This window comes from Lepidochelys olivacea (assembly GCF_965140295.1).
Source record: "Lepidochelys olivacea isolate rLepOli2 genome assembly, chromosome: 12".
Classification (NCBI taxonomy): Eukaryota; Metazoa; Chordata; order Testudines; family Cheloniidae; genus Lepidochelys; species Lepidochelys olivacea.
The window spans coordinates 410,619-430,763 of NC_140422.1; the positions used below are offsets into that span (position 1 = coordinate 410,619).

The 20,145-nt window shown below is 49.1% G+C and overlaps 1 protein-coding gene across 2 annotated transcripts in view; it reads left to right on the plus strand.

Annotated features, from left to right (window-relative positions):
- Positions 1 to 13: 13 nt before the first annotated feature.
- Positions 14 to 20,145, plus strand: part of CFDP1 (craniofacial development protein 1) — a 129,240-nt gene continuing 109,108 nt past the window's right edge. The window contains exons 1-4 of one of the 2 annotated variants that reach the window (XM_084644801.1): positions 14 to 205; positions 7,452 to 7,560; positions 8,590 to 8,830; positions 12,517 to 12,635. In XM_084644801.1, the coding sequence (XP_084500927.1) occupies positions 151 to 205; positions 7,452 to 7,560; positions 8,590 to 8,830; positions 12,517 to 12,635 (524 nt within the window). In that variant the 5' untranslated portion in view covers positions 14 to 150. The remainder of the gene's footprint in view (positions 206 to 7,451; positions 7,561 to 8,589; positions 8,831 to 12,516; positions 12,636 to 20,145) is intronic. The other variant, XM_084644800.1, reaches the window with a different exon arrangement.

A 20,145-nucleotide genomic window follows, 5' to 3' on the forward strand; every position in this document is an offset into this window, starting at 1 on the left:
TCCCACGGCCGCGAGCACCGGCGGGCGCTCTAGCCGATCCCCCTTGAGTCTGTAGCTCGGGCGCGAAGCGCGGAGGGCGCTCTAGCCTGCGTTGTCACGTCTCTCTGGTGCTGAGTGGCTAGCTTGGAACCGGCGGCGCCGGCCGACAGCATGTCGGGCTCGGAGGAGTATTCCTCCGCCGAAGACGAGGACTATGTGCCCTCAGGTGGGGCGGGGAGCCTCCGCGCACAGCGCCCCGGCTTTGGGGAGCTGCACTGGTGGGGGAGGGGCATTGGGGGCTGTGATGGCAGGGGGGCTGCGCTGGAGGGGAGGGGCATTGGGGGCTGTGATGGCAGAGGGAGGGGCGTGGGGGGGTGCGCTGGGGCATTGGGGCTGTGATGGCAGAGGGAGGGCTGGGGGGGCTGCGCTGGAGGGGAGGGGCATTGGGGGCTGTGATGGCAGAGGGAGGGGCGTGGGGGGGTGCGCTGGGGCATTGGGGCTGTGATGGCAGAGGGGGGGCTGGGGGGGCTGCGCTGGAGGGGAGGGGCATTGGGGGCTGTGATGGCAGAGGGAGGGGCGTGGGGGGCTTCGCTGGGGCATTGGGGGCTGCCATGGCAGAGGGAGGGGTGGGGGGGCTGCGCTGGAGGGGAGGGGCATTGGGGGCTATGATGGCAGAGGGAGGGGCGTGGGGGGCTGCGCTGGGGCATTGGGGGCTGTGATGGCAGAGGGAGGGGTGGGGGGGCTGCGCTGGAGGGGAGGGGCATTGGGGGCTATGATGGCAGAGGGAGGGGCGTGGGGGGCTGCGCTGGGGCATTGGGGGCTGTGATGGCAGAGGGAGGGGTGGGGGGGCTGCGCTGGAGGGGAGGGGCATTGGGGGCTATGATGGCAGAGGGAGGGGCATGGGGGGCTGCGCTGGGGCATTGGGGGCTGTGATGGCAGAGGGAGGGGCGTGGGGGCCTGCACTGGGGCATTGGGGGCTCTGATGGCAGAGGGAGGGGCGTGGGGGGCTGCGCTGGGGCATTGGGGCTGTGATGGCAGAGGGAGGGCTGGGGGGGCTGCGCTGGAGGGGAGGGGCATTGGGGGCTATGATGGCAGAGGGAGGGGCGTGGGGGGCTTCGCTGGGGCATTGGGGGCTGTGATGGCAGAGGGAGGGGCGTGGGGGCCTGCGCTGGGGCATTGGGGGCTGTGATGGCAGAGGGAGGGGCGTGGGGGGCTGCGCTGGGGCATTGGGGCTGTGATGGCAGAGGGAGGGCTGGGGGGGCTGCGCTGGAGGGGAGGGGCATTGGGGGCTATGATGGCAGAGGGAGGGGCGTGGGGGGCTTCGCTGGGGCATTGGGGGCTGTGATGGCAGAGGGAGGGGCGTGGGGGCCTGCGCTGGGGCATTGGGGCTGTGATGGCAGAGGGAAGGGCGTGGGGGGCTGCGCTGGGGCATTGGGGGCTGCCATGGCAGTGGAAGGGGTGGGGGGGCTGCGCTGGGGCATTGGGGGCTGCGATGGCAGAGGGAGGGGTGGGGGGGCTGCGCTGGAGGGGAGGGGCATTGGGGGCTATGATGGCAGAGGGAGGGGCGTGGGGGGGTGCGCTGGGGCATTGGGGGCTGTGATGGCAGGGGGAGGGGCGTGGGGGCTGCGCTGGGGCATTGGGGGCTGCGATGGCAGAGGGAGGGGTGGGGGGGCTGCGCTGGAGGGGAGGGGCATTGGGGGCTGTGATGGCAGAGGGAGGGGCGTGGGGGGCTGCGCTGGGGCATTGGGGGCTGCCATGGCAGAGGGAGGGGTGGGGGGGCTGCGCTGGAGGGGAGGGGCATTGGGGGCTATGATGGCAGAGGGAGGGGCGTGGGGGGGTGCGCTGGGGCATTGGGGGCTGTGATGGCAGAGGGAGGGGCGTGGGGGGCTGCGCTGGGGCATTGGGGCTGCGATGGCAGAGGGAGGGGTGGGGGGGCTGCGCTGGAGGGGAGGGGCATTGGGGGCTATGATGGCAGAGGGAGGGGCATGGGGGGGTGCGCTGGGGCATTGGGGGCTGTGATGGCAGAGGGAGGGGTGGGGGGGCTGCGCTGGAGGGGAGGGGCATTGGGGGCTATGATGGCAGAGGGAGGGGCGTGGGGGGCTGCGCTGGGGCATTGGGGGCTGTGATGGCAGAGGGAGGGGCGTGGGGGGCTGCGCTGGGGCATTGGGGCTGTGATGGCAGAGGGAAGGGCGTGGGGGGCTGCGCTGGGGCATTGGGGCTGTGATGGCAGAGGGAGGGCTGGGGGGGCTGCGCTGGAGGGGAGGGGCATTGGGGGCTATGATGGCAGAGGGAGGGGCGTGGGGGGCTTCGCTGGGGCATTGGGGGCTGTGATGGCAGAGGGAGGGGCGTGGGGGCCTGCGCTGGGGCATTGGGGCTGTGATGGCAGAGGGAAGGGCGTGGGGGGCTGCGCTGGGGCATTGGGGGCTGCCATGGCAGTGGAAGGGGTGGGGGGGCTGCGCTGGGGCATTGGGGGCTGCGATGGCAGAGGGAGGGGTGGGGGGGCTGCGCTGGAGGGGAGGGGCATTGGGGGCTATGATGGCAGAGGGAGGGGCGTGGGGGGGTGCGCTGGGGCATTGGGGGCTGTGATGGCAGAGGGAGGGGTGGGGGGGCTGCGCTGGAGGGGAGGGGCATTGGGGCCTATGATGGCAGAGGGAGGGGCGTGGGGGGGTGCGCTGGGGCCTTGGGGGCTGTGATGGCAGAGGGAGGGGCATGGGGGGCTGCGCTGGGGCATTGGGGGCTGTGATGGCAGAGGGAGGAGAGTAGGGGGCGCATTGGGAGGCTGTGGGGGCTGTACTGGGGGCCCCGAGGGCAGCTTTTGCTGGAGTAATAACAATAACTTAGCTCTTATCCAGGCCTTCTTGTGGGTAGATCCCGGAGAGCTTTATAAAGGAGGCCAGTAGCTCGTTGTGTTCAAGTAGCTACATGAGACCTGCCACAATCCCAAACCGCGGCCCAGAGCGCTTTCTGCTAGCCGAGGAGGGCCAGATGGACTCCTGGCTGCTGCAAAGGGTGTTATTCTGTTGCTCTGTTCTTGGCCAGCCTCAGATTTTTTAGACCTCCAGTTATTGCCTTCAGCACCTCTTTGCTGCTGGTCATAACTCTTCCGAGCAGCTGCAGAGTGAAATTGGCTTGTTTCTAGTCAGTTTTCACTGTTGCCCAGGGCATTCTGAATAGCCTCTATGAATCAGTTTCATTCTGCAGTTGCCCAAGGAAGCTCTGAGCACCAGTAGAGGTAGTCTTCTCTGCGGACTCAGGCAGGTATCACTGCATCATTACACTTGGTTCGCATCCGGAAGGATTTCTTGGCAACCATAGTGGCTAGAAACTTACTTTTTTAAAAACAAAAGCTCCGATTGTGCAGAGTGAGGGTGTACACCAATAATGAGATCTGCAGACAGCGTGCAGAGCATCACCTGCAACTCCAAGGTGAACTAGTCTCCATGTGCATCAGCATTTATACTGTGGTAGCACCAAATAAGCTGATTTTTTAGGGATTGTCCATCTGGATGAGATGTCTGTCACCCCCTGCCCTGTAACTTGGAGATGCCTTGGTGCCGTGCGCCTGTGGTTCAGATCCCTGACTTTAAGCATATGGTCTCACCTTGGTCCTCACCAATCTTGTTACTTCTGGCAGGGTGACCCCAACAGCTTGGAGTCTCCCCAAATCCATCTTCCAAGAGTTCTTAATTACCAGATACTCAGACCATTCTCCTGTGGTTCACCAGTTCTGAAGGTGTGAAACCAGCCCTCCAGTTATCAGTTCATTTTGGTGTATATGCTTCACACAGTTTGCACACCAGAACCTGCATGGGATAAAATTAAAACCAAAAGTTTATAGAATCATAGAATATCAGGGTTGGAAGGGACCTCAGGAGGTCATCTAGTCCAACCCCCTGCTTAAAGCAGGACCAATCGCCAACTAAATCATCCCAGCCAGGGCTTTGTGAAGCCTGACCTTAAAAACCTCTAAGGAAGGAGATTCCACCACCTCTAGGTAACCCATTCCAGTGCTTCACCACCCTCTTAGTGAAAAGGTTTTTCCTAATCTCCAACCTAAACCTCCCCCACTGCAACTTGAGACCATTACTCTTCATTCTGTCATCTGCTACCACTGAGAACAGTCTAGATCCATCCTCTTTGGAACCCCCTTTCAGGTAGTTGAAAGCAGCTATCAAATCCCCCCTCATTCTTCTCTTCTGCAGACTAAATAATCCCAGTTCCCTCAGCCTCTCCTCATAAGTCATGTGTTCCAGTCCCCTAATCATTTTTGTTGCCCTCTGCTGGACTCATTCCAATTTATCCACATCCTTCTTGTAGTGTGGGGCCCAAAACTGGACATAGTACTCCAGATGAGGCCTCACCAATGTCGAATAGAGGGGAATGATCACGTCCCTCGATCTGCTTGCAGTGCTCCTACTTATACAGTCCAAAATGCCATTAGCCTTCTTGATAACAAGGGCACACTGCTGACTCATATCCAGCGTCTTGTCCACTGTAATCCCTAGGTCCTTTTCTGCAGAACTGCTGCCTAGCCACTCGGTCCCTAGTCTGTAGCAGTGCATGGGATTCTTCCGTCCTCAGTGCAGGACTCTGCACTTGTCCTTGTTGAACCTCATCAGATTTCTTTTGGCTCAGTCCTCTAATTTGTCTAGGTCCCTCTGTATCCTATCCCTACCCTCCAGCGTATCTACCACTCCTCCCAGTTTAGTGTCATCTGCAGACTTGCTGAGGGTGCAATCCACACCATCCTCTAGATCATTAATGAAGATTTTGAACAAAATCGGCTCCAGGACTGACCCTTGGGGCACTCTGCTTGATACCGGCTGCCAACTAGACATGGAGCCATTGATCGCTACCCTTTGAGCCCGACAATCTAGCCAGCTTTCTATCCACCTTAGAGTCCATTCATCCAGCCCATATTTCTTTAACTTGCTGACAAGAATACTTTGGGAGACCGTATCAAAAGCTTTGCTAAAGTCAAGGAATAACACGTCCACTTGCTTTCCCCTCATTCACAGAGCCAGTTATCTCATCATAGAAGGCAATTAGGTTAATTGGGCATGACTTGCCCTTGGTGGATCCATGCTGACTGTTCCTGATCACTTTCCTCTCTTCTAAGGGCTTCAGAACTGATTCCTTGAGGACCTGCTCCATGATTTTTCCAGGGACTGAGGTGAGGCTGACTGGCCTGTAGTTCCCCAGATCCTCCTCCTTCCCATTTTTAAAGATGGGCCCTACATTAGCCTCTTTCCAGTCATTCCACCTCCTCCGATTGCCATGAGTTTTCAAACATAATGGCCAATGGCTCTGCAGTCACATCCGCCAACTCCTTTAGCACCCTCGGATGCAGCGCATCCGGCCCCATGGACTTGTGCTCGTCCAGCTTTTCTAAATAGTCCCGAACCACTTCTTTCTCCACAGAGGGCTGGTCACCTCCTCCCCATGCTGTGCTGCTCAGTGCAGTAGTCTTGGAGCTGACCTTGTTCGTGAAGACAGAGGCAAAAAAAGCATTGAGTACATAAGCTTTTTCCACATCCTCTGTCACAAAGTTGCCTCCCTCATTCAGTAAGGGGCCCACACTTTCCTTAGCTTTCTTCTTGTTGCCAACATACCTGAAGAAACCCTTCTTGTTACTCTTAACATACCTTGCTAGCTGCAACTCCAGGTGTGATTTGGCCTTCCTGATTTCACTCCTGCATGCCTGAGCAATATTTTTATACTTTTCCTTGGTCATTTGTCCAATCTTCCACTTCTTGTAAGCTTCTTTTTTGTATTTAAGATCAGCAAGGATTTCACTGTGAAGTCAAGCTGGTCGCCTGCCATATTTACTATTCTTTCTACACATCGGGATGGTGTGTTCCTGCAACCTCAATAAGGATTCTTTAAAATACAGCCAGCTCTCCAGGACTCCTTTCCCCTCATGTTATTCTTTCAGGGGATCCTGCCCATCAGTTCCCTGAGGGAGTCAAAGTTTATGGAGTAGAAAACCTACAGACTCCAAGATGAACTAGTAAGGGAAAGCAAACATGCACAAGTTATAAAGAAAATAAACATATAGATGCAACCCTCAGGCTTTATACTTTTCTATTGTATAGAATCCCTTGTCTAATACAAGTTACTTATTGTCTTTTAATAGCTTTCTGGCGCTCCCACTAAGCTGTAGGGGGGATCTCGGGTTCATGGGTAGCTTCCCGTTGAGAAGCTGTGCCTCAGTTTCTAGATGATCAGCCTCCCTTCCAAGCCTCTTTTTAAAAGGCTTTTTCCTTTGTTTAATTCTCCTGGGTCTGGTCTACACTACAGAGTTAGGTCAACAAAGGCAGTTTACATCAACCTAACTCTGGAAGTGTCTACACTAAAATTTTACTCCCACCGACATAACTGCCCCACACCACTGACTTAACTCCTCCAGCGATTTAGAGTCAAGGTTGGTGTAGTTAGGTTGACACAGTGTCGGTGCAGACACTGTGTTGCTTACATCGACTGTTACTGGCTTTCAGAAGCCATCCCACAGTGCCCCATACTGTGACAGTACAATTGACATACACCACCAACACAATGAGGAAAGTGTGGGCACACACAGCAGATGTAATTACTGCAGCGGCTGTATGCCAATGTAAATTAGATCAACTTAATTTTGTAGTGTAGACATGCCTTTAGATTATGATTGACTCATGGTTATTCAGACTGGGGAAATTCCCTCTTGACATGATACCTGGGGATGTCTCATTGTCTTTCCATTAACTCAAATGGTCCATCATTGTCTTTTCCTGGGCTGGATAATGAATGGGTTTTTGCAGTGGTTTAATGTAAACAACTTGTTTGGGAGGTGCTCCTCCCTGCTTGACTGCTACACCACTTTGCTGTGATTTGCAGCTGAAGCTTATGAGTCCAGTTTTCTATATACATAAATATATAAATTAATCACAATGGTCTGTTACGTATCTAATAATGACTATTAGGTTAGAACTTTCCAAACTCTCATAAGAGATCTTACTTGATGTATTTATATAATATGATGACGAAGTATGCAAACAGTCGGTTTAATGGCTTATATTTTGGATTTAAACTTTCTGTTCTCACCTTGGTGTGTCTGGACATTGATTATCACATAGGCCAACTACGCTGAGGCCCAATTATGCTAGGTGCTGTGCAAACATAGTAAATGTTAGAGTCTAAAAGACAAGTCCTAACAGGTTAAGACAAACAAGTGGCATGAGCACTTCCCTCTGAAGCCTGACTTCTAAGGAAGCCTTTGAACACAGTATGCCTATAGCTTGTTTCACCAGCATGCTTTCAGTGAGCAGGCCAAGGAGAAGGTTCCACTGGCAAGACTTGGATGTGCCATATACTTATGATTCTAATTTTGGCAAATGGGTTGTTTGAAATCATTTTTTCCTGTGGCAAGAGCAGAATCGTCTTTGTTTTCCTTTGTTTCTTGGGTGATTGTGGGTCCTGCTGCTGTGTGGTTCCAGGTGAGGAGTACAGTGAAGATGATGTGAGCGAGTTGGTCAAGGAAGACGAGGATGAGGAGAAACCATACAAAGAAAAAGGCAAAAAAAGTTCCAAAGGCACTGTGTGCAGGTAAATGCCAAATCCATCCCACCTTAATGGGATCATAACTGGTCTGTCAGTGGCTTCACTGCTAAGCCACTGGGATCAGCTGCAGTCGCCCTCCCTTATTTCAGTTATGAAAATGCGGTGTAGTTTAAGCTTTGCTCTTTGGTTAGTATTAAAGGTTACCTGCAAAGACAGTACAAAAAGTGCCAAACTTATAAGGGAAGATTCTAAAAGAGCATTATCTCTGTTCTTCAGACAGATGTAGAGACAGAGGTTAGATGATTCGCCCTAGGCCGTGCTGGAAGTCAGTGTCAGAGCCAGGAATAGAGCCCAGTTCCTGACTTCCAGGTCCAGGCTCTTTCCTCTAGAACAGTGGCTCTCAACGTTTCCAGACTACTGTACCCCTTTCAGGACGCTGATTTATCTTCTGTACCCCAAGTTTCACCTCACTTAAAAACTACTTGCTTACAAAATCAGACATAAAAATACAAAAGTGTCACATGATACTATTACTGAAAAATTGCTGACTTTCTCATTTTCGCCATATAATTATAAAAGAAATCAGTTGGAGTATAAATATTGTACTTACATTTTAGTGTATTGTATAGAGAGCAGTGTAAATAGGTCATTGTATGAAATTTTAGTTAGTACTGACTTCACTAGTGCTTTTTATGTAGCCTGCTGTAAAACTAGGCAAATCTCTAGATGAGTTGATATACTCCCTGGAAGACTTCTGCATACTCCCAGGGGTACGCATGGTTGAGAACCACTGCTCTAGAATGCTAACTTCCTTACCCAAGTTTTCCAGCCTTTGTAGCATCGGCTTTTGCCATATAATGGAGCATTTAAAGAGATTCTTTGAACCTTGCCCTTCAACTTTCTGACCGGTGTGGGGTTCTGGCTCAGTGTCTCCCCTTGAAGGTAAATGGAAGCCTCATGGTGAGAATCCAGCAGTCTGTAAATACAGAATCGTTAAGTCACTTCACCCATGCTCATGTTTCTACTGGTGAGGCTTTGCCCTATCTCAGCATTTCTGTTGTCATCTGTTCCCAGGAAAAGGGAGAGAGGAGGCCTCTTGTTAGTGCCAGGGGAAAGAGAGGAATCAAAGGATCAACAAAGTGACAGTGAGGAAAAAGAGGAGGCCGACAGTCTAAGGCAGGTGAAAGGAAGCAGAGCGGAGGAGGAGGAGAAAAAGAAGAAAGAGGATGCTCTGTGGGCCAGTTTCCTCAGTGATGTGGGGCAGAAATCTAAAGCACCGGCTGCTGCTCAGCTGACCAGTCCACAGACTAATAAGGTAATGGAGAAACCTGGCTGGGGCAGTTTTTATTATATTGAGTGGGGGAAAGAATCCAGAGGGTTAAAATCTGCAGATGGTGATGAATAGTTGTAGTTAGTATTGAGTGTTGGGTTGAACAGCAAAACAATGGATTCCTCCTATCCCGAATGTGGCCTTGTAAGGCATGGGTGTCAGAAATGGGGTTGAGCTCTTGTCACAAGGTACAAGGCCTATCTCCTCACTGGCTTTGGCATGGACGCTCCATCTAGCCTGTTGCACTGGCTAAGAGTGGTGAAGTCCTGGCTAAACCCTTCAGTATGGTGGTGGGATGGGACGGTCTGGTCCAGCATGGGAAGGAGGGGAACTGGAGCTGCCAGCTGCCAATGGCTTGTCCGGTTCCTGTTAAATGTTGGGCAGGTTGACTCCCTCTACCGTGGGCTGCACACAGCTGCAAATGGCAAGTGTAATTTGCATGAATACTTCTAGTGCAGCACTGTTCCTCTTTGGTTATGTGTGCATTTCGAAAAAGGAATATAGGAGGAGGGGAAATACGGGGTGTAAACAGGGGCGGCTCTACAAATTTTGCCTCCTCAAGCAGTTGGTGCCAAATTGCCGCTGCCGCAAGAGCGGCAGAGCTGCCACTGAATTGCCGCCCCCTCCCCTCCCCTCTCCCCCGAAGAGCGTCCAAAAGCTGCCGCGGGACACAGACTGCTGCCCCACTCTCAATGCCGCCCCAAGCATCTGCTTGGAAAGTTGGTGCCTGGAGCTGGCCCTGGGTGTAAAACATACCAATATCCTTCACTTCCCCCTGCAATCTAGGGTGTCCTGAAGATGCCACATGTTTGGATTGTCACTCTGAATGAAAGGGGATCTCATCTCTGTGACGGGTTGGATCACGGAAACCCCTGGGGCTGCCACCTGATGTGCCAAGAATACTTCTGCCCCTGCTTTCCCTGTCAGTTTGGGACTCCAGCACCCTGTCTTGTTGAGCCAGACACACCAGTCTGCTCCAGCACAGACCCAGGGTCTGAACCATGTGCCCCAAAGCTGCAGACTTAACTGAAAACAGCTTAAGAAATGTTCCTGTCTTTGACACTCAGATGCCCAACTCCCAGTGGGGTCCAAACCCCAAATAAATCTGTTTTACCCTGTATAAAGCTTATACAGGGTAAACTCATAAATTGTTTGCCCTCTGTAACACTGATAGAGAGATATACGCAGCTGTTTGCACCCCCCCCCCAGGTATTAATATATACTCTGGCTTAATTAATAAGTAAAAAGTGATTTTATTAAATACACAAAGTAGGATTTAAGTGATTCCAAGTAGTAACAGAACAAAGTGAATTACCAAGCAAAATAAAATAGAACACGCAAGTCTATGTCTAATACAGTAAGAACCCTGAATACAGGTAGAAACCTCACCCTTAGAGGAATTCCAGTAAGCTTCCTTTTACAGACTATACTCCTTCTAGTCTGGGTCCAGCAATCACTCACACCCCCTGTAGCTATTGTCCTTTGTTCCAGTTTCTTTCAGGTATCCTTGGGGGTGGAGAGGCTATGCAAAGTTCAGCTCCAAGATGGAGTTTTGGAGTCACGTGGGCAAGTCACCTGTCCATGCTTGATTCAGAACTTATAGGTGGCAGCCATGGTTCACATGCTTCCTTGAACGTCCTCAGGTAGACTTCTTATGTGGATTGGAGCCTTACAAGATTCATTGCCCTTTAAGTGTTTCTTGATTGGGTACCTAATTTGCACATTCCTTTCTCAAGAAGCTGACCAAATAAATGCTCTACTAAGGCTGCCTAGAAATCAAGCCAGTATTCATAACGTCGAATACAAAAATGATACATGCATACAAATAGGATTAATAGATTCAGTAGATCATAACCTTTACATAGATATGTTACAGGGCATATGTAGCATAAAACATATTCCAGTTATGTCATTCATATATATATATATATATTCATAAGCATATTTTCATGGGGCACCATCACAATCTCCCTGCTGCCTTTCTTCAGGGTGGTGCTTTTTAACGTAAACTGCTTGGTTGTGTAGTCTCCGACCCAACTGTCCTCTCCATGGCAGAAGTCTGACATTATAAAGTCCATTGATCTTGGATCCTTTGGTCAGGATATACTTTGTGTAAACATTTCAGCACAAGAACCTGAATGTGAAACTAACTAGAACTAATATTAACGTAATGAAATTGACTAATCCAAGTGGTTTGGCACTTCCTGGTAGCTGGTCACATGGAGCTAGCTCCACCTGGCTTTCAGCTGCTAAATTGCAATACAAAAATCCTTAAAATACATTATTTTCCTAATGTCACTTTTTCATGTACTTGAAGACAATAGGAATGAACAGGTTGCCCCCAGAACCTTAAGTAGAAGTGGTGGTGAGTGAGAGGAAGGAACCCAGATTGACTCTCAGATCACAGTGTGAGTGTACAGGGCTGGCAACTAGAAAAAACATTTGTTAACTTGAGTATACGTGCGCTGGAGTCATTGAGAGACACTAAACACTGATCCCCACAAGGCCATTTATACAGAGCCACCCTTCAGAATACAGCTGCATCTGAAGGCTGCAAAATGGCTTCAGTTGTATAATCCTTCGTTTTCATTTGCTCATAACTTTTAGAAAAAAAATCTCCAGTTGGGTTGAAATCTTCATGCTTGGCCTCCCCCCAAAGGTAAAGTAGTGCCTGTTGAACATTTGAGTCTCTTACATTCAGGATTGTTTTAAAAATAAGATGGTGAAAAAAAAATACACTATTCTGATCGCTGCTTTTTTGCAGGCTCATTGCTAAATAATGGCTGGACTTTGAAAGTTCCGCATGCAGTTAATTCTCAGTGTAGAGCCTGGGCTAGATTTGGGAAATCTTGATTTAGGATTTCTTAAAGTCATGTCTGCTTTTAAATGTATGGCACGTGTACAGTGGATAGAAAACAAAGTTTTACAGGTGTGCTTGAAAAGTTTGCAGTTGTCATTTGTGTGCACCATTGTAAATTGCAGTTGTTCCTGACTAGGGGGAAGTGCCTGACCAGAAGCTGACCCACTACCTGGTAGCTAACAATCTGGCGACTTCTTTAAAATGAATTATAATAATTAGCTAAGGCAATTAAATGCAAAAACCAGTGTTTATATAAGGATGAGAAATCAGTCATCAGAAAATTCTCAAGAGCTCTACTGCAACAGGAAAGTAACCATTTTGTATAGATGTATTTTCTCTTTGTTTTTCCTGTTTAAAAGCAAACTTTAGTACATTGCTTTTAGTTGATGAAAGGTTATGGGACAGGTGAGTGTAATTTGGTAGTAGAAAGCTTAATTTGGAATTTCCAGATGCTTGCCTACTTTCTGAACTTTATACTGATGCTAGTTTTTGCATTCGGTCCCATAAAAGACAGCCCTGGGATTCTTTGGGCTTTTCTGCTGGGTGTGCAGAAAAGTTTGAGGTTCCAATCCTGGCCCTGCAATGAGGGTTAGAATCCAAGTGGCGAATTTAAATCTGGCAGCTGAGCCACTAGTCTCCTTTGCCGTTATTGTGGGTGACTTGCTCTTCGATAGTGACCAGTGGAGTCAGGATCTGAGCTGTAAAGCCAGTGCCACCTGACTGATGGGGTGGTCCATAGGCCACTTGACATAATTAGGTGGTCTCACTGCAGGATTCAGTTTCTTTGATTTGTTATTGCTGTGTTTCTCAGACTACAGCGGAGAAGAGTTCGAGCAAACTCCAGGAAGAAGCAAAAGAGACAGAGAAGCCAAAAGACATGGCAAAAGTGACAATCACCAAAGTGTTTGATTTTGCAGGTGAAGAGGTCAGGTGAGTTTGCCTTGAGCTGGTATGTCCAAGTTATTGTATGTTGCCTTTGGAAAATGAGTGGCTAGAACATCTGTCTTCCTGCTAAAATGTTGGTGGTGCAGAACAGTGCTAGATGCTCCTTCTGTTCTCACTGTGCAGTTCTAGTTCCATAACTGACCATGGACAACTCTTGTAATGCAAATTGTACTGCAGTCCACTGTGGCTCTAATTTCAGAGTAGCAGCCGTGTTAGTCTGTCTCCGCAAAAAGAACAGGAGGACTTGTGGCACCTTAGAGACTAACAACTTTATTTGAGCATAAGCTTTCGTGGGCTACAGCCCACTTCATCAGATGCATAGAATGGAACATATAGTAAGAAGATATATAGATAGATATAGATATAGATATATACACACATACAGAGAATATGAAAAGGTGGAGTAAGGCTAATTAATTAAGATGAGCTATATCAGCAGGAGAAAAAATTTTTTGTAGTGATAATCAAGATGGCCCATTTAGACAGTTGGCAAGAAGGTGTGAGGATACTTAACATGGGGAAATAGATTCATTATGTGTAATGACCCAGCCACTCCCAGTCTCTGTTCAAACCCAAGTTAATAGTATCTAGTTTGCATATTAATTCAAGCTCAGCAGTTTCTTGTTGGAGTTTGTTTTTGAAGCTTTTCTGTTGCAAAATTGCCACCTTTAAGTCTGTTACTGAGTGTCCAGAGAGCTTGAAGTGTTCTCCTACCGGTTTTTGAATGATATGATTCCTGATGTCAGATTTGTGTCCATTTATTCTTTTGCGTAGAGACTGTCCGGTTTGGCCAACGTATATGGCAGAGGGGCATTGCTGGCACATGATGGCATATAGCACATTGGTAGACATGCAGGTGAACGAGCCCCTGATGGCATGGCTAATGTGATTAGGTCATATGATGGTGTCACTTTAATAAATATATGGACAGAGTTGGCATTGGGTTTTGTTGCAAAGATAGGTTCCTGGGTTAGTGTTTTTGGTGTGTGGTTGCTGGTGAGTATTTGCTTCAGGTTGGGGGGCTGTCTGCAAGCGAGGACTGGTCTGTCTCCCAAGATCTGTGAGAGAGAGGGGGATCAGGTGACACATGAAGTCTTGTTAAAGACAAGACACAGGGGTAGTAGCACCTTGCTGCTAGCCAACCCCCTTATAAAGCTGACAGACTTAGGGCTGGACTAATGGGTTGTTTTACACTGGGTGTGCTTTGAGGAGCTGGTTCTCTTCAAAGCCTTCCATGAGCAAAGGCCTGACTATCTCTTGGACTGTGTCTCCTTTCACATCTCTGTGAGAGTGCTGGGATCAGCAAGTAGGCTGCAGTTGAGGGAGCTTAGGACAAAGCTCATAGAATCATAGAACTGGAAGGGGCCTCGAGATCTTCTAGTCCAATCACCTGCACTCATGGCAGCACTAAGTATTATCTAGACCGTCCCTGACAAGTGATTGTCTAACCTGCTCTTAAAAATTTTCAATAATGGAGATTCCACAACCTCCCTCGTCAGTTTATTCCAGTGCTTAACTACCCTGATAATTAGGATGTTTTTCCTAATATCCAACCTAAACTGCCCTGGTGCTGCAATTTAAGCCCATTGCTTGTTGTCCTGTCCTCAGAGGTTAACGAGAACAGGTTTTCGCCCTCCTCCTTGTATCAACCTTTTATGTACTTGAAAACTCTTATCTTGTCCCTTCTCAGTCTTCTCTTCTCCAGACTAAATAAGCCCACTCTTTTCAATCGTCCCTCACAGGTCATGTTTTCTAGACCTTTAATCATTTTTGTTGCTCTTTTCTGGACTCTTTCCAGTCTGTCCACATCTTTCCTGAAATGTGGTGCCCACAACTGGAAACAATACTCCAGCTGAGGCCTAATCAGCGCAGAGTAAAGCAGAAGAATTACTTCTCATGTCTTGCTTACAACACTCCTGCTAATATATCCCAGAAGGATGTTCACTATTTTTTTTTTTTTTTTGGTGGAACAGTGTGACACTGTTTGACGCACGTTTTGCTTGTGATCCACTACAACCCCCAGTACTCTGTGGTACTCCATTCTGCAGTACTCCTTCCTAGGCAGTCATTTCTCATTTTGTATGTGTGCAACTGATTGTTCCTTCCTAAGTAGAGTACTTTGCATTTGTCCTTATTTGAATTTCATCCCGTTTACTTCAGACCATTTCTCCAGTTTGTCCAGATCATTTTGAATTTTAATCCTATCCTTCAAAGCACTTGCAACCCCTCCCAGCTTGGTATTGTCCACAGACTTTGTAAGTTTGCTCTCTATGCCATTATCTAAATCAGAGGTGGGCAAACTACGGCCCACGGGCCACATCCGGCCCGCGGGAGCGTCCTGCCTGGCCCCTGAGCTCCCAGCCAGGGAGGCTAGCCCCCAGCCCCTCCTCCGCTGTCCCTCCTTTCTTGCAGCCGCGCGGGCAGCACGGCTTGTGCCCGCCCACCTCCCAGGCTTTCCAATAAGCCTGTCCTGTCACTCTGAGCTGCATGGTAAGGGGGCACGGGTTGGATAAGGGGCAGGAGGTCCCAGTGGGTAGTCAAGGGGTGGTTGGATGGGGAGGAGGTTCGGGGGAGCAGAAACCAGGAGACAGGGAGCAGGGGGGGTTGGACGGGGGTGGGGTCCTGGGGGGGTCCTGGGAGGAGGGGATAGGGAGCAGGTGGGGGTTGGATAAGGATGGGGGTCCTGGGAGGGGGTGGTCAGGGGACAAGGAGTGGGGCGGGGGGGGTTGGATGGATCTGGGGGCCTCTCAGGGGCGGGGGGTGTGGATACGGGTCAGGGGACAGGTAGCGGGGGGGTTGGATACGGGGTGGGGTCCCGGGGAGGGTGGTTAGGGGACAAGGAGCAGGGGGGATTGGATGGGTCAGGGGTTCTGAGGGGGGCAGTCTGGGGGGCAGGAAGTGGGAGAGGACGGATAGGGGGCGAGGGCCAGGCTGTTTGCGGAGGCACAGCCTTCCCTACCCGGCCCTCCATACCGTTTCGCAACCCTGATGTGGCCCTTGGGCCAAAAAGTTTGCCCATTCCTGATCTAAAGCATTAATGAGGACGGGGATAATGGTAGTGGAGGCAGGCTTCTCCGTGCACAGTGATGGAACATCCTTCTGTGGAGCTTAGTCGTTGGCCATCTTCAGAGCACAAGGATAAACTCGATACTTTGCTTAGGCCTTCCCGCAATGAGGGATGCTGGCAAATGGCTTGCCAGCCCCTTCCCCATGGAATTCAGCCACCTTGCAGGATGATGTGTCAGGAAGTGCAGGGCATTTGGTCATAGTGGGACAACGATGATGACGCTTACTCCTTATTTTGAATGCTTAGGTGCCACAGTGAGAAGCATGTTAGCAATGCCCGAAGTTAGTATTGAGGAGCATTGGCTACCCTGGGTTGGTGAAACTTGCATAATGGCTGGCTGGATTATGGCCTGGTAAAGATAATGATGTTGGCAACAGAACAGAATCGTCACTCTGTGTAATAAGACAAAATGCTGATTTCTAACCTCATGAAAAATTAAAACGTATGGAATTGAATTCTCCACCAGGGGGAGACAAACCCAAGCAATAACACCCCAGTGTTATCCAAGAAGGGAGGGGGAAACATAGATAAACTGCTCCCAGTGACATTGCTTTTAATTATGGGTGATGAGCAATATGTAAAGACAGTGAGCCGGTCACGTAACTTGGACCTATTTCTCAATGGAATTAGTACTGTTGAAATAATAGATACCTTGTATTTTCTGAAGGTAGCACCTTCTGTTGGAGAATCTCAAAGTGCTATTCATAAAAATGAGGTAAGCCTCCCAATTGCGGTGCCTCACTTTTCCTGTGTATAAAATGGAGATACTGACCTACCCTCTGGAGGGTGGGCAGGGGACTTTCCCAAAAGCATCTGTTGCAGAGTCACAAAGAGAACCTAGGTGCCCTGACTCCCAGTCCTCTACTCTAAATGCTAGGTTCCATTGCTTCTCTCCAGGACTGTTTTAAGACTTGAGCCTTTGCATATATCTTGACTTTAGCAAAGCTTTTGATACGGTCTTCTACAGTATTCTTGCCAGCAAGTTTAAAAAGTATGGATTGGATGAATGGACTATAAGGTGGGTAGAAAGCTGGCCAGGTTGTCTGGCTCAATGGGTAGTGATGAATGGCTCAGTGTCTACTTGGCAGCTGGTATCAAGCGGAGTGCCACTTGGTCCTGGGGCTGGTTTTGTTCAACATCTTTATTAATGATCTGGATGATGGGATGAATTGCACCCTCAGCAAATTCACAGATGACACTAAGCTGAGGGGAGAGGTAGATACAATGGAGGGTAGGAATAGGGTCCAGAATGACCTAGACAAATTGGAGGATTGGGCCAAAAGAAATCTGATGAGGTTCAACAATGACCAGTGCAGAGTTCTGCACTTAGGAAGGAAGAATTCCATGCACCGCTACAGGCTGGGGGCCGACGGGCTAAGCAGCAGTTCTGCAGAAAAGGACCTGGGATTACAGTGGATGAGCAGCTGGATATGAGTCAGCAGTGTGCCCTTATTGCCAAGAACGCCAATGGCATATTGGGCTGTATTAGTAGGAGCATTGCCAGCAAATCGAGGGACGTGATCGTTCCCCTCTATCACCACTGGTGAGGCCACACCTGGAGTATTGTGTCCAATTTTGGTCCCCCCACTACAGAAGGGATGTGGACAAATTGGAGAGAGTCCAGCGGAGGGCAATGAAAATGATTAGGGGGCTGGGGCACATGACTTGTGAGGAGAGGCTGAGGGAACTGGGGTTATTTAGTCTTCAGAAGAGAAGAGTGAGGGGTGATTTGATAGCAGCCTTCAATTACCTGAAGGGGGGTTCCAAAGAGGATGCAGCTTGGCTCTTCTCAGTGGTGGCAGATGACAGAACAAGGAGCAATGGTCTCAGGTTGCAATGGAGGAGGTCTAGGTTGGATATTAGAAAACACTATTTCACTAGGAGGGTGGTGAAGCACTGGAATGCATTACCTAGGGAGGTGGTGGAATCTCCATCCTTAGAGGTTTTTAAGGCCTGGCTTGACAAAGCCTTGGCTGGGATGACTTAGTTGGTGTTGGTCCTGCTTTGAGCAGGGGATTGGACTAAATGACATACTGAGGTCTCTTCCAACCCCGATATTCTATGATACGTGCTTATTTCTTACCTGCACATATGAGAAATAGAAGTTTAGATGCAGTTGTGCTCTTAAATGAAAAGAGACTAATCAATGGCACTGCAGGTTGCCAGTTAAAAAACCCACGCTGCTACTTGGATAAAGCAGCTTCTCAGCCAAACGAATCATTGCAGAGCCATGTTCCCGCTCAGTTACCAAAGTAATCTTTCCTCCCTTCACATCACACAAAGGTCTCGTATTCAGGATACAGCCTAATTAGAGGTATAAGAGGTTTGCTCACCAAGAAACTATTACTGAATTTTTCTGAAATCTGTGGGGTGTGGATCTGCAGTTGCTATTGCTGATTCAAGTCTCTTGTGCATATAGGTGGGTATGATAAGCGTATAGTTTAAAGGAGGACTTTGATTAATAGGCAAATGTACCTTGTAGGTTTTCTTAAGAACACGAGTATTCCATGGGTGGAAGAGTGCTTAAGCATTAATGCCTTTAAAGCAGGGATTGTCAAAGGAGCCTGGCAGAATTATGTGAACTTGTTCTCTTTTGACAATCCTAGCCTTAATTTTTTTCTCTTGTCCCTCAGAAAAGAGCATCTTGCTGAACGGCAGGAGAGCACTGTGAGGGAGACAAGGGTGTTGTAGGGTCTCCAGGCATGAGATCTCTCCCTAAATCTTTCTTGTGCATTTGGAGGGTGCCAATTACCACAATAGCTAGGTCTTGCAAAATGGATGTGAAAATTTTCACTTCCCTCCCTCACCATGTTGATAATAATTTGGGGGAGGAGGAGGGATTGGGCAGGGATTCTTTTATTCCTGCCTGTCAAAAGGAGTGACATGCCCTGGGGGAATAGAATTTAGCAAGGGTGCTCAAAAACTGAGCTCAGGGCTTTAAACATCAATATCCACTCATTCCAGCTACAGTTTTTTAATATTACATGCTGAATGCCCTACATTAATTTAAGACCTCTTTTTCGTGCAGGTACTGCTTTTCTGGCAGCCTCCCACGCTTCAGCAATGGGCTTATCTCCAGGGGGTCTGTCGGTGAAATGAGTTCAGTTACTAATTAAACTGTTTCAGAGTAACAGCCGTGTTAGTCTGTATTCGCAAAAAGAAAAGGAGGACTTGTGGCACCTTAGAGACTAACCAATTTATTAGAGCATGAGCTTTCGTGAGCTACAGCTCACTTCCTCAGATGCATATCGTGGAAACTGCAGCAGGCTTTATATATACACAGAGAATATGAAACAATACCTATTCCCACCCCACTGTCCTGCTGGTAATAGCTTATCTAAAGTGATTTCCAGCACAAATCCAGGTTTTCTCACCCTCCACCCCCCCACACAAATTCACTCTCCTGCTGGTGATAGCCCATCCAAAGTGACAACTCTTTACACAATGTGCATGACAATCAAGCTGGGCTATTTCCTGCATAAATCCAGGTTCTCACATCCCCCCCACCCCCATACACACACAAACTCACTCTCCTGCTGGTAATAGCTCATCCAAACTGACCACTCTTCAAGTTAAAATCCAAGTTAAACCAGAACATCTGGGGGGGGGGGGGTAGGAAAAAACAAGAGGAAACAGGCTACCTTGCATAATGACTTAGCCACTCCAAGTCTCTATTTAAGCCTAAATTAATAGTATCCAATTTGCAAATGAATTCCAATTCAGCAGTTTCTCGCTGGAGTCTGGATTTGAAGTTTTTTTGTTTTAAGATAGCGACCTTCATGTCTGTGATCGCGTGACCAGAGAGATTGAAGTGTTCTCCGACTGGTTTATGAATGTTATAATTCTTGACATCTGATTTGTGTCCATTTATTCTTTTACGTAGAGACTGTCCAGTTTGACCAATGTACATGGCAGAGGGGCATTGCTGGCACATGATGGCATATATCACATTGGTGGATGTGCAGGTGAACGAGCCTCTGATAGTGTGGCTGATGTTATTAGGCCCTGTGATGGTGTCCCCTGAATAGATATGTGGGCACAGTTGGCAACGGGCTTTGTTGCAAGGATAAGTTCCTGGGTTAGTGGTTCTGTTGTGTGGTATGTGGTTGTTGGTGAGTATTTGCTTCAGGTTGCGGGGCTGTCTGTAGGCAAGGACTGGCCTGTCTCCCAAGATTTGTGAGAGTGTTGGGTCATCCTTTAGGATAGGTTGTAGATCCTTAATAATGCGTTGGAGGGGTTTTAGTTGGGGGCTGAAGGTGACGGCTAGTGGCGTTCTGTTATTTTCTTTGTTAGGCCTGTCCTGTAGTAGGTAACTTCTGGGAACTCTTCTGGCTCTATCAATCTGTTTCTTTACTTCTGCAGGTGGGTATTGTAGTTGTAAGAAAGCTTGACAGAGATCTTGTAGGTGTTTGTCTCTGTCTGAGGGGT